This window comes from Rhinatrema bivittatum, chromosome 8, assembly GCF_901001135.1.
Source record: "Rhinatrema bivittatum chromosome 8, aRhiBiv1.1, whole genome shotgun sequence".
Classification (NCBI taxonomy): domain Eukaryota; kingdom Metazoa; phylum Chordata; class Amphibia; order Gymnophiona; family Rhinatrematidae; genus Rhinatrema; species Rhinatrema bivittatum.
The window spans coordinates 225115330-225131969 of NC_042622.1; the positions used below are offsets into that span (position 1 = coordinate 225115330).

The 16640-nt window shown below is 46.3% G+C and overlaps 1 protein-coding gene across 1 annotated transcript in view; it reads right to left on the reverse strand.

The window, feature by feature from the left end:
- Positions 1 to 8754: 8754 nt before the first annotated feature.
- The window catches only part of USHBP1 (USH1 protein network component harmonin binding protein 1), a 132524-nt gene continuing 124638 nt past the window's right edge, over positions 8755 to 16640 (reverse strand). The window contains exon 15 of the mRNA XM_029613775.1: positions 8755 to 11345. Within this exon, the coding sequence (XP_029469635.1) occupies positions 11282 to 11345 (64 nt within the window). The 3' untranslated portion in view covers positions 8755 to 11281. The remainder of the gene's footprint in view (positions 11346 to 16640) is intronic.

The window sequence follows — 16640 nt, forward strand, 5'->3', positions numbered from 1 at the left end:
TTTGGCTTCTGACTTCGGCTCGTCCACTGGCTTCTGACTTTGGCTCGTCCACTGGCTTCTGACTTCAGCTCATCCTCCGGCCTCTGACTTTGGCTCTTCTGCTGGCTTCTGACTTCAGCTTCAGTTCCTGGTCCGTGACTTCTACTTGTTCTCAGTGTCCTGCTTCTGCTACATTCAGGAGGCCTCGCCTAAGTCCAAGCGGCTTGGGTCCTCATGGGCTCCTCCTGGGGGGACCGCAGACTTCCAGTGGTGAAGATCCCTCCGGTCTCCTGCCCTGTGCCGCCTCCCAGCTTCGACATCCACTGTGGGTCTTCCCACAGTGCATCATCATCTGTCCCAGCCGGCTCAAGAGTCCACGAATCCAACACTGGCTGGAGGTCTGGAGAATGTGGGCAGGGGTGAGGTTTGTTTCCTGGGTTTGGTATTGGCAGAGTGGGCAGGCGATCCCGGAAGGAGACTTGCTTCTGGCTCTGGTACTTGTTGGGCTATCTGGGCTTGCTCTCGCCCCTCACTGTCTCAGACTCCATGTCACTCTCCTCACCTGGGCAGGGGGTCGCCTCTCTATGGTCTCCTGGCCACACCTGGTCTTTGCCCTCCTCAACAGCAGGGAGTGCTGGTCTGCTTCAGGCTCCCCTTTCATTTTCAGGTCTGCTTCGCCACAGGGTTTTGCTTTCTCAACCTTCAGAGGGTTATTTGCTTCCAGGGTCACCCTTAGAGTTTCACTGGTTTCGGGTTCCTTCTCGGGTTTCGTTCCCTGCTTCTTCTTTACCCCCCTGTCTTACTCTTTCCAGCTGATAAATATACATAAGCTTATGCATAATCACGTGGTGGGTGGAAGGCCTTGCTACATTGCGGGACTTTTCCCCCTCCCTCTCTTATTTAGGGTGGGGTTCTGCCACATGGCAGGTCTTTTTCCCCCTCCCCATTTCTTTGGGGGGAGAATTGCTACATCTGTGTGCCAAGCTGTGTGCCAGAATGAGTATTTCTCTGTCTCAGTCTGCCTCCCCTCTGGACTTTGTTGGCCAATCCATAACTCCTGCTTAGGAGCTTCTCTGGTATTGTCCTTCTGTCTGCTTTTTTATTTAAACATACCTAAAATATCAAAACTTGACTCTCCATAGGTTAATTACTAATCAAACAACCATAAACAAGTGTTATGATTATTGGTCTTTGGGTGGATCCTTGGACACTGTGGCAGCTGACCACGCCCACGGGGGGGCAGTCCCATGAGGGACCACGGTGTCAGGCTAGACTCTGGACACACAAACACAGATTTGAATCTTTATTTAAACAGTTTTGGAAACCACCAGAGGTGGCAGTAGTGAGTAGTAGATGTTGAGCCCGGCTGGGCAGGTCTTCCACAGGAAGCTGGAACTGCGGATCCTCTGCTTGGCTGTGCTGTAGTGGAAGGAGACTGAAAGTTATGAGTACCCAGTGAGAATATACAGAGTCCCAGGTAGAATTGGTAAAGCTCTGAGACAGGGAGAGCAGGCCCTCGAGGAGCAAGTACCTGATCCCTTAGAGCAGGGAGACTCAGTGGTATTGTACTCACACAGTGGTTCCACTAGACGAGAGGTCTGGCACTGGAACAGAGGGCAGGCCCTCGAGGAGCGAGTACCTGGTTCCAGGGAAGCAGTACTGTGGAATAGATGGTAGTTGTACTCACAGATGGATACTGTTAGTGAAGTCTTCCAAGTAGAAAGGTTTGAAGATGCAGGCAGCGACTCAGGGAACATGGGCCCTCGAGGAGTGAGTACCGGTTCCTGATAGCACTTGAAAGAAGCAGAAGAGGCCCCCGAGGAGCGGGTACCCCGTTAGCAGTAAGAGTTCCAGATAGCGCTGGAGTGGCAGAGTAGCTTCGGTACGGAGAGCGAATCCCATCCGAAGTAATCCAAGTAGTTGCTAACTCGATTAGCTAGCAAAAGAAGTAGGCTTAAATATCCAGGCAGCGTGACGTCATCTCAGGGGGACGCCCCTGAGGTTCGCGTCAATGAGGAAATAAAGATGAGGGTGGCATGCGTGCGCGTGCCCTAAGGTACCTTGGAGGAGCATGGCGGGAGGCAGCACCAAAACCGGTCCGGGGATGCTGGAGAGGTTGGCAGACAGACCCCGCGGCAGCCAGTAATCCGAGGTGAGCGGGAGGAGCCGCAAGAAGAGTAAGGCAGGCGGGGCAAAGCCGTCGCAGACCAGTCGCAACAACAAGAACCTTTAGTAAGTACATTTATGGTAGAAACAATCTACTCAATGTTTTCTAAATAAATTTAGTGAAAGGATGGTGGTAGTTTCATATATATACTATTTTTAGGTACCATCCCAGTTACCAAAATAGTGTTACTTTTATAATCATAAACTCACCACCAACTGCCCTGTGCATATGTATTAATAGTGCCACCAATAAACATTTTATTTTATTTGGATTTTAAAAAGACTTTATACTGCTGCCAAAGTTATGCTGTGTCCACATCTTGCTGTGTTAAGTCACACAATACTGAAAAACCTTTTAGTCCAAAAATGTTTTAAACTAAATTGTACTTAGCTGCTTAATGTTCCCAATATGGCCAAGTTTTGGACAACGTCCTTCATCAAGGGCTGAAGCAGAATTGGTGATTTGCTCTTTTAATGCCCTTAATATAACAGTGCTTGACAAATGGCTTATCGCCATTTTTAAAAGGATTTTTTTTTAGCCTTACTTTTAATTATTGGGTGATATTTGATGGGTCTGCTTTTTGAAATATTGGAAAATTAAAACAAAAAATCAATGTTATATATTTTTAATCATTCAATGTTTTATTCATCAGTTGCTTTGAAATATTTATTCTTTTTATGAGTATGGCTTTACTATTATCACATCTTGATTTTATTGATGTTTAACGAGGAATGGTAATATTTTATTGTATTGATGTTTAACGAGAAATGGTAATATTTCTGCTTTTCTATCATTGCACTGCATATGGAGTCTGTCTTGTTATGGTTTCCAATTCAGTTTTTACTTGCATGTTTCTAGTTCAACTTTATTGCCTCTTTATTCTGTATTTGGTGAGGTTCTGCATGTGTGACTGAGATGAGGTATTCTGCTAGCGTGTAGTTTCTTTGTGGGGATCTATAACAGTTTGGCTTGATCTCTCCTAATATCAGGTGTATTGGTGTTTTAGGGCCTGCTGTAACAGAGCCTGGGGAACTATAAAAGCCGCAGGCTCTGTAGCACTCAGTCAAAGAGAATGACCTGGAATGGTGGGGTTGGGGGGGTTGGGTATGGAGAAGTGGAGGCAAGCTACAGTCACAAAAAGTGATGGGGTGAGCCAAGAGGAAATGCCGATGCAGTGTTGGGGAGGCTTCTGTAGGCTGGGCTTTCCTCCTGAAATGGTCAAGTGGCTGTGGAAACAGTGAGTCTCCTGGAGTGAGAGTGGGACTGAGAAAGGGAGAGGGTGATTGCACCTGCAGGCTAGGGAAGGGCTGGCAGAAAACAAAAACCTTTTAGATTATCATGTGGCAGAACTGGAGCAGAGGTGCTCACTGTGGGAGCATTTGAACAGCAACAGGACAATGACAATTGTATTTCAGAGAGGGTGTGTATGTGGGTGTCTTTCTCACTGACACAGCAAGACACCCATATACACACTTTCTCTATGATGAACTCACTGTGAGCAAGAGTGTGTGTGTGTGAGTGTCTTTGTGTCTGAGAGACTGTGTGTGTCTGACACTGGCTGGCAGTGTGGTTGTCACATTACTTGGCAACTGGTTCAAGAGCTGATTGGTTGGCAAGAGACTTTAATACCAGACCAGGAATCCAAGAATTAAAATTATGAGAGATGTAACCAGACTTGTGGGTGGATGGCAACTGATTGCATGGATGGAAGAGGGCACGCAGCTCCGTTTGCTCATCTCTGAGTCTGGTCTAGGGTGTGTTCTATGACTTAGTTATTTAGAAAAAGTGACATATTTGTTGGTTTGGCTCAATTCTGCCAGGCTCCAGGTCACATGATATACCTATGAAGGGTCAATTTGATGTACTTTTGGGAACTGTTGAAACACATGCTGCAGAGAAAAAGCACAAGGGATTCAGACAGATACCTTGAGGGCCAGTTTTGAATAAAAATCCCCTGGGCTGATATTTTCTTGCAATCTGCCCCTGCTTGCCGTATTATTTTTCCTTATAAAAGTAGTAATATGAGGCTTAAAAAACTGTGCATCCTTTCTCTTCAACAATAGAGGCAACATCTGAAGACAATTGTAAGATTCATGGACGCTGGCTGCTGTGGTGAGGTTGGCTCAACCTACAGGGAGGGCCCTTTAGGTCCTCAAAGACAGCTGGGAAGAGACTGGTCAGGAGCTTCACCTATACCAACCTCTTTCCCCTTGGGTTGAGCCCTCAGGTTCTGGGGGTTGGCAGGTCTTAGGCGAGAGTCTCTTAGGAGAAGGCAAGAGGTCCAGAATCAGGCAGGCGGGAGACAGAATCAGGCAGGCGGGAGGTCAGAGACAAGAATGGTCAGAATTCAGGCTGAGGTCAAAGGCAGGCAGAAGACAAGAATGGTCAGAGTCTAGGCGACAGTCAATCCAGAGGTCAGTCTGAGGGTAGGTGAAGAAGGCAAGGAGGATGACCAGACAGGAGGAGACAAGGCAGGCTGAGCTGGAAAGACAAGGCAGGCTCAGGAACAAGATCAGGAATACAGGAGAAGCAGCAATTCATTCTACATACACGAAGCAGGTGTTGTGAATCTGTTGTAGATCTGCTGCTGGATACTCCTATAGGAGGAGGAGTTAGCAATACGTCTCCTGAGAAGGAGGAGTTAGCAATCTGTTATGAACTAGCTCCCGCGGAGGGAGGAGTTAGCAAACTGTTATGCTCTGTGGGCAGTGTTGGCAATCTGTATGGAACTGCGGAGGAGTTAACCATCTGATATGCTCAGCTCCTGTAGAGGAAGTAGATAACAATCTGTTACCAGCGGGGTGCTTGGAGAGGGCACTCAGCTGTAGAGAAATGTAAAATGGTGGATCCTTGGGCCGATGGCAGATGACAGCGCCCCCAAGAGGATATCCTGAGAGGAACCACGGGCTAGGCTTGGGTATGGAGACAGACACAGATAATTCTTTTATTAGACAGGTTAGTAGAACCACAAGAGGTGGCAGTAGTGAGCTGATATGCCCGGCAGGGCTGAAGTCCCTCAGGTACTGGAACCACGATCCAGGGTTGCTGAGCTGTAGAGAAACTATAGGTAGTGAGTAGCCAGGGTATGCTGTATACATAGCCAGTTCTAGATGACAAAACTCACATAAGGTCTCAAGGAAGCTCAGTAGCTGGAAAGGGTTAGGCCCTCGAGGAGCGAGTACCTGATTCCAGGGAAAGCTCTGAGAGAGCGATGGTAACTCACAATTGTCTGTATCTGTAATAGCTTCCAGGCAGTAGAGAATCTTCAGAGTGTCCAGGAACATGGGCCCTCGAGGAGCGAGTACCGGTTCCTATCTGCAATCTGAAATAGAGAAAAGAGAGCGAGGTCCCCGAGGAGCGGGTACCCCTGGTAAGTCCGAGGAGGCAGAGTAGCTTGGACAGTCCATAGCGAGTTTGAGTCCTTGTACGGAAGTCCTTGCTAACTCAATTCGTTAGCGAATACTGAGACCTTTTATATTGGAAGCGGATGACGTCATTTCAGGGGACGCCCCTGAGGTTCGCGCCCTTGCTGGTACATCAATGGGAGCGCGCGCCCTATGTCATCAGGAACATGGCGGATCCGCAGCATGGTGCCGGTCCGGGGACGCCGGAGGGAGACAGCAAGGAGACGCTGCGGCAGCAAACCGTCCATCAGACCCGGAGGGAGTCGCCACAGAGGTAGAGAGGGCGGAGTGAGGGCGTCGAGCAGCGACAGACACAACAGCAGGCGACCCGTTGCTGAGGTGCCCTCTGAAAGTCCAGGGTATCCTTATATAGGTGGAGTGTGGTCGTCATCTGTAGGTGACAGGTCTGGATTTCCAGCCATTGGCCCTTTAAGAGGTACTGTGCGCCATGCACACATGCCTAGAGGGAGCACAGGAGTGAGCAGGAGCAGGGCTTCCGTGCGTGGCAATGGAGCCGCTGACATGGCTGGGGCCTGCGTTCGGGAGGCATCGTAGATGAATGCCAAGGCTTGCAGGGCTTCCAACGAGCTGCAAAATGTAACAAAAATACAGTACTCTAAGCCTGTGGTTCCCAGGCATTTTGGGAGTGTGGAGCCCTTTTCAACCTCCAAAATTTTCTCGGACCCCGAAATGCTTCCCTTTCATTTTTACCTGCAGTTAATATGCCGTATATAGAAAAGTAATTACTGTAATAATAATAAAGAAATAATTATATGCACACCAGGCTCATTCATAATATATAAAACTTACTAAATAATGGTTATTGATATAAATGGAATACATACAATTGCAAAGCACAGCAGTAAATGTGTAAGAATGTACTTATATTAAATAACTTACATGGTGAAACTACAGGCAGCCACACAGCTGGATCTGGAGAGAGAGACAAACTCGTGGCGATGGACTGGTGGAGGGAGATAGAGAGAGGAACTGGTGGGGGAGAAAAGAGAGAGAGAGATTGGTGGGGATGGACTGGAAGAGAGGGAGAGAGACTGCTGGCAATGGGCTGGTGGAGGGGGAGGAGAGAGATTGGTGGGGATGAATTGTGGAGGGGGGAAAGAGAGAGACTTGCAGGATGGACTAGTGGAAGGAGAGAGGGGGAAGCAGAGAGAGAGAGACTGATAGAGAAGGGGGAAAGAGGGAAATTTGAAACAGGCTGTGAGGGAGAATACTGGAAACTCGCTCAAACTGCTTTAAGGATCCAGCCACAGAGATCTAGCCGGGTCTTCCTTAAGGAGCAGCTCCGCAAGGGATTCTGGGCCCAGGGACAGCCTAACATAAATTGGCAGGGCCAGAAGGGTTAGAGAGGCCCCAGGGACATGGCAGGAACCAGGAATATGCTAAGACCTGCTATGTATGAAATGGAGTATTTGTGAGATACCTGAATGTCAAGGTGAGCTTCCTAATTTGTCTGTTTTGTTTTGCACTGTGTGTTTTCATTGTAAATAAAATGCATTGGAGGAAGAGCCAGAGTCTGCTGCCTTTTTCCTCTGGCTGGTAGCAAAACGCTACCGCTCGAGTTACCACACAGGCCCACATAAAAGGGAGATGTGGAGAGAGGTTTAGTGCACATATCCCTCCCAACCCTACCCCCAATATGGTTTTGTTTTGGTTTTTTTAAGAAAATCATCTGTGAAACCACTTGTGAGTTTAATCTTGGTGGGGGGGGGGTCCCCAATGGCTCTCTCCACACCTACCTATTACCAAATTCCATACATGAAAAGATAGGACTCTCCAACTCCTAAAGCAAGAGGCACCGCTACAAACATTTTGCACCATTGTCACAAAGTGCTGGGCATGAATGTCAGTGGCATTTCTAGACAGAAGGGCCTTGCACGCAACAAAGAAACCCCTGGCCGGTTTCAACCATCTAAGAAAACCACCACAAAAATAATTCACGTACAGAGCAGAACAATGGCACTTCCCCTTACTACTCACCATTAAAAAATAATAATAAAATTTGGGTGTCACCTCGTTAACAGCAACAAAAACTCCCTCTACTACCAGGAACATTGTATATTACAAAATCCTGCAAAAATTGTAGGTGGGACCTGTAGGAAGCCTGCCATACCATAACACCCTAACTGCCAGACTCAAACAGTAACAATGCATTTCCAGAAGGCATTCAGCAAAGTCCCGTATGAGAGGCTTCTAAGAAAACTAAAAAGTCATGGGATAGGAGGCGATGTCCTGTTGTGGATTGCAAATTGGTTAAAAGACAGAAAACAGAGAGTAGGATTAAATGGTCTGTTTTCTCAGTGGAAAAAGGTAAACAGTGGAGTGCCTCAGGGATCTCTACTTGGACAGGTGCTTTTTAATATATTTATAAATGATCTGGAACAAGGTACAATGAGTGAGGTGATCAAATTTGCAGATGACACAAAATTATGCAGAGTAGTTAAATCACAAACAGATTGTGATGAATTGCAGGAGGATCTTGCGAGACTGGAAGATTGGGCTTCTAAATGACAGATGAAGTTTAATGTGGACAAGTGCAAAGTGATGCATATAGGGAAAAATAACCCTTGCTGTAGTTACACAATGTTAGGTTCCATATTAGGAGCTACCACTCAGGAAAAAGATCTAGGCATCATAGTGGATAATACTTTAAAATCGTCAGCCCAGTGTTTTGTGACGATCAAAAAAGCAAATAAGAAGGAATTATTAGGAATTATTAGGAAGGGAATGGCAAATAAAATGGAGGATGTCATAATGCCTCTGTATCGCTCCATGGTGATGTAACCGTCTGTTTTTCTGTCAGTAAGGAGGTCCAGACAACTGATCCGCAAAGATAGACTTTTATTGCCAGCAAGATGCAGCTAAGACAACGGCTTAGTACAACTGCATGCCACGCCCCCTCTGGAGCAAACCTTTATACATTTTACAGTTCTTATCTTTCACACATGCGTTCTGGTTTTGCTGAACAAACATTTTACAAACTGCTGAGCAAGCAATAGCTAGCGTGGTCTCTAGTAGGTGTAGCTTATGATCAGACTATTGTTTCGTCATTTAATTGACGGGTTAGACATTCGCGATAGCGTTCGTATTAATACAATACAAAATATAAATCCAAAATGGAGTTACGTTCACTAAACGTTAGTGCGTAAGTACGTCATTACGTATTAGGTTCCGTTTGCGTTGCAAATGTTAGTAAATCAAAAATGGCTGTGCGTTTCACTGCAGCATGATGAGACGAGAGGCTTCACAGCTGTGCATTGTTCAGGGGTTCATGGAATCGAACTCCTTCATTCCCCCCTTTGATACTTCAACGGCGATGGATAGTGGAAGTATCACTCGCAGGTGTTAAGTAACTGAAAAGAGAAGCAAAAATCAATACTAATAACTGTTAAGGTGGACCCTAAAATGTTACTAGGTCGTTGGTTTCTTCACGGGTTTGAGACGGATGGGCCCTAATGGCGTCAACCCCCTTTGTAGCCCGGCTTTCCCTAGTAACAAAAGTGGTCCTATCGGTGGATTAGGTGGTTTTAGAGTTTAGTATCAAAATAATCATTATCAGAATCAAAAGAGATATCATCAGAGTCAGGTGCATCAGAATCAGGGAAAGTAGAAATCGACACATACTTATTGATCATCATAATATGTGCTGCAGCCCTGCGATCAGCAATGGTTTCAATCATAGATCGTAGATTTCTGAAAATAAGAGGTAGACAAAGAGGGAACAGAATGCAAGTTAGAATAAAAAATAAAAGAGGAATGAAGATGTCCTTCAATCCGGGGATTGAAGTAAGCCAATTTGGTAGTGAGGAAGTCCAATCAAGGATACCGGTCCATGTTTGTACAGGGACATGAGCTAATCGTATCATGCGATCAGTAATCTCTTCGATAACTTTGCTCTTATCATCGATCTGTAAACAACAATTGGAGAGATTAAATTTGCCACAGACACCACCTTCTTGTGCAAGGAGGTAGTCCAAGGCTAAACGGTTTTGGTAGACAGCTGTTATTATTTTGGTGTTTTGTTTGGCCAAGATATTGAGTGCCATAGCGGAGTCATTGGTCAGGAGTTCTAGTACTGCTTGTAAGCGAATGATGTGATTTAACATGTATATTGGAGTTCTATATCCATAGGATCCATCTTCAGCCCATGTGGCAGGGCCGTAGTATTGTACAATTCGCTCAGGGGGCCACTCCTGATCTTTCCAATCACCAATGGAAACTTTAGGACTTCTGCGACGTTTGTTTGGTTTCATAGGGCTATAGACAGGTACACCCAATGTTTCACCCGCTGTGATTGGTAAGAGAAAGAAACTTGGTCGTATGGTGGCTAGGAAACAGGTGCCATACCAGTTTAGCGGGAGTAATTCATATGCCCGGCGGCCACAAACGAAATAATAGCCGTCTGGTGCAGCGAAGAGGGTGGTTGGCACTCCAGCATCAGTCCACGTTTTGTTGAGGACTGCTTCAGTCCACATGGTGGTGGGCATTGTCAAATTCTCAGTTTGCCACCAGGTTTGTTTGGTTAGGTTAGCAGTAAGCACCCCAGTACATGGGGAATTACCAACAGAGGTAGTATATACTCGGGAATGTTGTCGAGATATGCAATGTCTGCCAATGACATCTGTTTGGAGAGCCCATTCATATGGGTGAGGTTTTCGTTTGTAAGTTATTGTCGTGTTCAATTGATTGAGGTCGGTTTGGAAGACCTCTTTAGCTTCCCATGGCCATTGTTCCCCAGTGTGCGTTCCTCCGCAGACAAAACAATTTTTAATTTCGAGAGAGAGAGCTATATTCTCAGCCAGATTGACAAACATATTCTTTGCTTGCTTGGAGAATGCATGTTTTTTCAATTCTTCTGATGCGTGGGATATTTCATCGAAGAAGGACTGATAGCCCACTACAGTAGTCTGATGAATAATTGGTCGAGGTTTGTCTCGACGTTGGGTAATTGTTATATAGGTCATGGGGTCTTTTCCTGTTCCATCGATTCCAAAGCCCCAAGTATCTTGCCAAGGATATCCTTCACCCCGTATGGGCCACTGTATGGACATGGTATTACCAGCTACTGCAGTTAACCGGCCAATTCCATGGCAACCATGATATCCTCCTCCTGTATAGTCACATACCAGAGCCCATCCTGATAAAATTAAGTCTCCTTGACATGGTAGCCATTGAGATGGATTGGCCACCCGATTGTAAGGGCAAAGGTACTTATGGTTGTGAGCATAGGCCTGTTTCCAGGCTTTGGATCCGCAGTGGAGGGCGTTCGGGTGCTTTCCAATGGCTTCACAGGCGTTGAAGATAATGGTGGTAGTAGATTCTCCTCCAACAAGGACTTTGGTTGAGTTGATGTAGTACAGGATGCCTTTCCCTTCTGGAACGATGGTTGAGGTATAGCTCTTTGGTAATCCGGCGGTCAAGGTGATGTTGTAGTACTTGGGAGTTGTAGGTGTATGACAAATGACCTTGTCATTTTGTAGGCACCGGTGAAAAGATTGGTACCCTTGAGTAGTATTTAATGAGCACGCAGGCTGAGTTGCACATGAGTCAGGTGGCTGAGATTGGTGTATAATGGTAGAGACAATCTGGAATCCATCTGGAGTAGTGGTATGGATTAACTTGACACATTCAGTGCAGTTTTTGCTTAGAGGTAAAACAAGAGATGTAGCTGTAGAACAGGAAAGTAGTAGAATAACTCGTAATAGTCTGGTTGTCATAGCCGAAAGTTGAGGGTGAACACGGTGGACTTGAGTTGTAAGTAGTTCAGTAGATTAATTCTGAAAGGAAGAAAAAATGTATATGTTAGTACTCTTTAGCAAAGTACTATAACCATCTAATCTGGACTATCCTGTTGCCTATTTTGAGTGAATCTTAACTTGTGGTCTCCAATCCTGGAGACCTGCCAATTGGAGGCAGCAGGTTTTAGGCGAGTCCAGTGAATCCAGGAAGGACATCCAAAGACCTTTACAGCAGTAGGAGTGGTGAGTAATACTGTGTATGGACCCTTCCAACGTGGTTTAAGGAAATCGGATTCATCCCAGTCCTTCACCCATACAGAATTTCCAACTTGGAATGGATGAATTGGGGTCAACAAAACTAGCGGTTCAACGTCACATGTATAGTCCTGAATTGCAATGACTGTGTTATATAGTCCTTTGAGCTGATTACTTAGTGACAACTCTCCTTGTATCTGCAATGATTCAGGAAAAGAAGGGAGAGGTGGAGGTCTTGCATACATCATCTCATACGGTGTTAGCCCTGATCGTTTTGGACTGCATCTGAGATGTAGCAAGGCTAAGGGTAGGATGTCTGGCCATTTGGTCTTCGTTTCTTGACATAGTTTAGCTATCTGATTCTTCAGTGTTCTGTTAGCCCGTTCAACAGATCCACTGCTCTGCGGTCGCCATGCGCAGTGCAGATGCCATGTGATACCGAGGATTTTACTTAGTCTTTGGATAACATCGCTAGTGAATGCTGGTCCATTGTCTGAATTGATTTGTCTTGGCAATCCGTAGCGTGGTAAGATTTGGTGAAGGAGCAAGGATGCAACTTCTTTGGAGGTTTCAGTTTGTGTTGGTGCGGCTTCGATCCATCCTGTATAGGTGCAAACAGCCACCAGCATTGCTTTGTAACCTTTGGACGGAGTCATGTGAGTAAAGTCAATTTGGCAAACTTGGAAAGGTGTAGTTCCTCTTAAAATATGTCCAGGTGATGGACCAGGTCCACTTCTGGGATTATTTTTAGCACATGTGACACATTGGCTGATTGCGTGTTTTGTTAGTTGGATTATTTTATTGATGTAATACGTCTTTCCCAGTAACTTTACCAGTGCATCTCGTCCGAGATGGGTTTTGTTATGTGCTTCCTTGACAATAGTCCAAGCTAATGTTTCTGGAATCCATATTCTGTTATCTTGCAGAATCCACCAGCCATTGTGATGGTGGATCTGTTCAGCCTGTGCCCAGTCATTCTCCTCTGTTGAATAGGTGGGAGTTTCTGTTGGGAATTGTAGAAGTGGACATGTCGTAGTTGGAATTGATAATAAATGTGCACGGGCTGCTTCTTTTGCTGTTTTATCTGCCCATTGGTTTCCTTTTGCAACGGGATCTGACTTTCCGGTATGGGCTTTACAATGCATGACAGCTACCTTTTGTGGTGCCCACACAGCATTTAGTAATTGATGTATTTCAGATGCATTGGCCAATTGCTTTCCTTCGGCTGTTAGGAACCCTCGCTCCTTATATAGGGCTCCATGTACCTGGATTGTGAGGAAAGCATATTTGGAATCTGTATAAATATTCACAGTCTGTCCTTCTGCCAATTGTAAAGCTCGGGTGAGAGCGATTAGTTCAGCTTTTTGGGCTGATGTCCCAGGTGGTAAGGGCTCAGCTTCAATAATATCGTCTTCAGAAACTATAGCATATCCAGCAACTCGAATCCCATCAATAACCTGGCTGCTTCCATCAGTAAATAATGTCCATGCTCCCTGCCATGGTTGATCTCTCAAGTCTGGTCTGCTGGAATGTATTGTAGTCATGACCTCTTCACAGTCATGTGCGACGGGTTCAGGTGCCGGCATAAGAGTGGCCGGGTTCAAGTTTTTGCTGTCCTGTATTTGGATTTCAGGAGTTTCACATAGCAGAGCTTGATATTTTACAAGACGTGAATTAGTCATCCATTTTGGTCCATGAGTTTCTAGCAGTCCTTGAATGGTGTGGGGGGTCGTTACATTCAAGATTTGTCCAAAAGTTAATTTGACTGCTTCTGGAATTAGTAAGCATGCAGCCGCAATGCTTCTTAGACAACCTGGCCATCCTTTTGCAACATTGTCCATTCCTTTCGAGAGATATGCAACAGGTCGCTCCCATGAGCCTAGAGTTTGAGTCAATACCCCTATGGCCATGCCTTTTTTCTCGTCGACGAATAGATGGAATGGTTTCATCACATCTGGCAATCCTAAGGCAGGTGGTTCAATCAAGGCATCTTTCAGTTGTTGTAAGCTTATCAGTTCATGGGTTTCCCACTGAAAAGGCTGAGATTCTGCCTCTTTTCCCCGCAGCTTGTCGTACAGGGACTGGGCAATAACAGCGTAGTTAGCAATCCACAGCCTACAGTATCCTGCAGCTCCAAGGAACGCTCGGAGCTCTTTCTTGCAAGTGGGTACAGGTTGACCTCGTATTGAACTGGTACGGGATATTCCAAGGCAGCGGGTACCTTCCCGAATTTGGAATCCCAGGTATTCTACTTCCAATTCACAAATTTGCACCTTCTTTTTACTTGCACGGTATCCTTTTGAGTACAACGTCTTTAACAAGTGGAGTGTGGCTATAGCACATTCGTGATACGTTTCACGAAACAACAGAAGGTCATCCACATACTGTATGACTGGCCCATACGTTACTTGGTACATCTTTAAGTCTTTTGCCAGTTGCTCCCCGAACATCGTGGGTGAGTGCTTAAATCCTTGCGGTAAGCGAGTCCATGTGTACTGCTGCTTGATTCCAGTTTGTGCATTTTCCCATGTGAAGGCAAAGATCTTCTGGCATTCTTCTGCTACTGGAACGGAGAAGAAAGCATCTTTGAGGTCAATGACACTGTACCACTTGGAGGTAGGGGAAACTTGAGCCAAGATTGAGTATGGATTTGGTACAAGGGCTACTAGATCTGCTACTTGATCATTCACTTTCCGTAAATCTTGTACAGGTCGGTAGTCAGAAGAACCGGGTTTCTTTACGGGCAGTAGAGGGGTGTTCCAAGCAGATCGGATTCGCCTGAGAATTCCCAAATCATACAGTCTTTGCAGATGTATTTCAATTCCTTCTCTGGCCATGTATGGAATGGGGTATTGAGGTTGATTGATCACCTGTGCATTCTGCTTCATTTCTATCCATATGGGGGTAGCGTCGATAGCTATTCCTCCCGGGTTCTGTTCGGACCATACTTGGGGCACACTATCCATCAGTTGTCTGCGCTGTTCATTAAGAGGGGTATCCCTTTCGTACCGATGCAGAGTGATTTGTTCAAGAACGGGGAGATGTAGTCTCCATTCTTCTTGTAGTGGACATATCAGGGAAACTGGACTATCGGCAAAGGATGCCTTTATTTCACCGGTAGGTTCGAATTGCAAGGTAGCCCTTAATTTACATAGGAGGTCTCTTCCTATGAGGGGTACTGGGCACCCTGGCACGTAGAGGAATTGATGGGACACTAACTGTCCTCCTATTGTAACTTGCCGTTTCTGAAGAAAAGGAGCAGTTAATGGTTTTCCGGAAGCCCCAACTATAGAGATGTTTCTTGAAGTAGGCGTGGTGATGGCTGTGGTCATCACAGATCGTTGAGCCCCCGTATCCAACAGTCCTTTGAACGTTTCAGCCCCCACTTTTATCTCCACAAGGGGGTCTAGAGGAAAAGTTCCCCTTTCTAGTCATGCTTCACTATCCTCGCCGGAAGTTTCGCCTACAGTCATCTGCCATTCCGTTTCTTTAGATTTGGGCGGTGCGTATTCTCCCGGTTTTGCTTGCCGGCGCACCGGACACTCAGACTTCCAATGCCCTTCTTGTTTACAATATGCGCATTGGTTGGTTCCCAATGGCATTTTCCCACCTCTAACCAATCCTCCTCTATTCGCTCGTCCTCTTGGCAGCCCTCTTGAGGGTGGGTTGCCCCTTCCTCGGAATCCGGGATACCCGTTATACTGCCTAGACGGGTTCCCGAAATTAGTTTCTTCCAACGCTGCGGCTAACAGACTAACACGTTCTCTTAACTTTCTAGTTTCTTTCTTTTCTGTGCCGTCTCCATCCGGTTCTCGGTTTACATACACTTTATCAGCCATTGCCTTTAATTGGCTGATATTCATGCCCTCGAACCCTTCCTGCTTTTGCAACTTCCGGCGGATGTCTGGGCAGGACTGACTAACGAAGCTCATCAGTATAATAGATTGATACTTGGGATCCTCAGGATCGAATGGGCTGTATTGACGATATGCGTCCATTAATCGCTCCAAAAAGTTTCCGGGGGATTCATCTCTCTGCTGCACCACGTCTTTGATTTTTCCCATATTTACAACCTTCTGTTTTCCTTTCTTCAAAGCTTCAAGAAATGCGGTCTGATAGGCGGTTATGCGCTCCCGCCCTGCCGCAGTCTGGAAATCCCAGTTGGGATCCGCAGTCGGGGCTAAGCCTCTTACTGTGTCTTCGGGACGTCCGTCTGATCCGGCTCCTAATCGAGCTGCCTCCTCCATGTTTAATTGTATTTGCCGGCGTTCTTCAGTGGTGAAAAGAATAGAGGCTAGGTGCCGGATGTCAGCCCAGTTAGGATTGTGGGCAGCGAAAATGCCCCGTAAAAAGTCTACCATCTGTTCTGGCTTTTCAGCATATGATGGCCCCAGCTGTTTCCAATTAAAAAGATCGCTGGATGTGAAAGGTATATAAGTAAATAATCTTATTGTTTGCGTAGTGCGATGCTCGTTTTCTTCAGTTGGGACTACGGGAACAACAGTTGATGTTTCCCTGATTGGTAATTGCAAACTAGCTGCGGCTTGGGTCTTACTGCGAGTTCCGTCTGACACGGATGCCTCGCCGCTGCCTTCTTCCTTTGCGGTCGCCGTTCCGGGTCGTTCTTCATGAGCTGGTGCCATCCTTGGATCAGCTTGCGCATTGGAGGGGACCGGGGGGCTTGGTGGCGTGGGATATGTGGGGGGGTAACTAGGGGCATATGGCGGCGGCAAAATATTTTCAGCGTCGGGCAATGCTGGAGGCGGCAGGGGTTTAATTTTTTTTTCTGGAGTCCGTGGATTCCCTTGTACTACAAATATGGCCGCCTCAGCTGACGCATGCTCTGTAGAGTCCAATATGGCCGCTTTGCCCTTTCTCTTCCGGTTTGGGGATTTCCGGTCTCCCATCTTACATGCTTGAGCCACCATTACGAGGGCGGCTCCCTCTACTAGTTTCTTCGCCCAGGATGGAGGATTTTCAATAACTGCGATCCACGCGGTTATGTATGGTATATCCTCAGGGCAACCCGGATTCCCTTCTCGTATAACTATTTTCTGAACCCGTGTGGCCGTTTGGAAA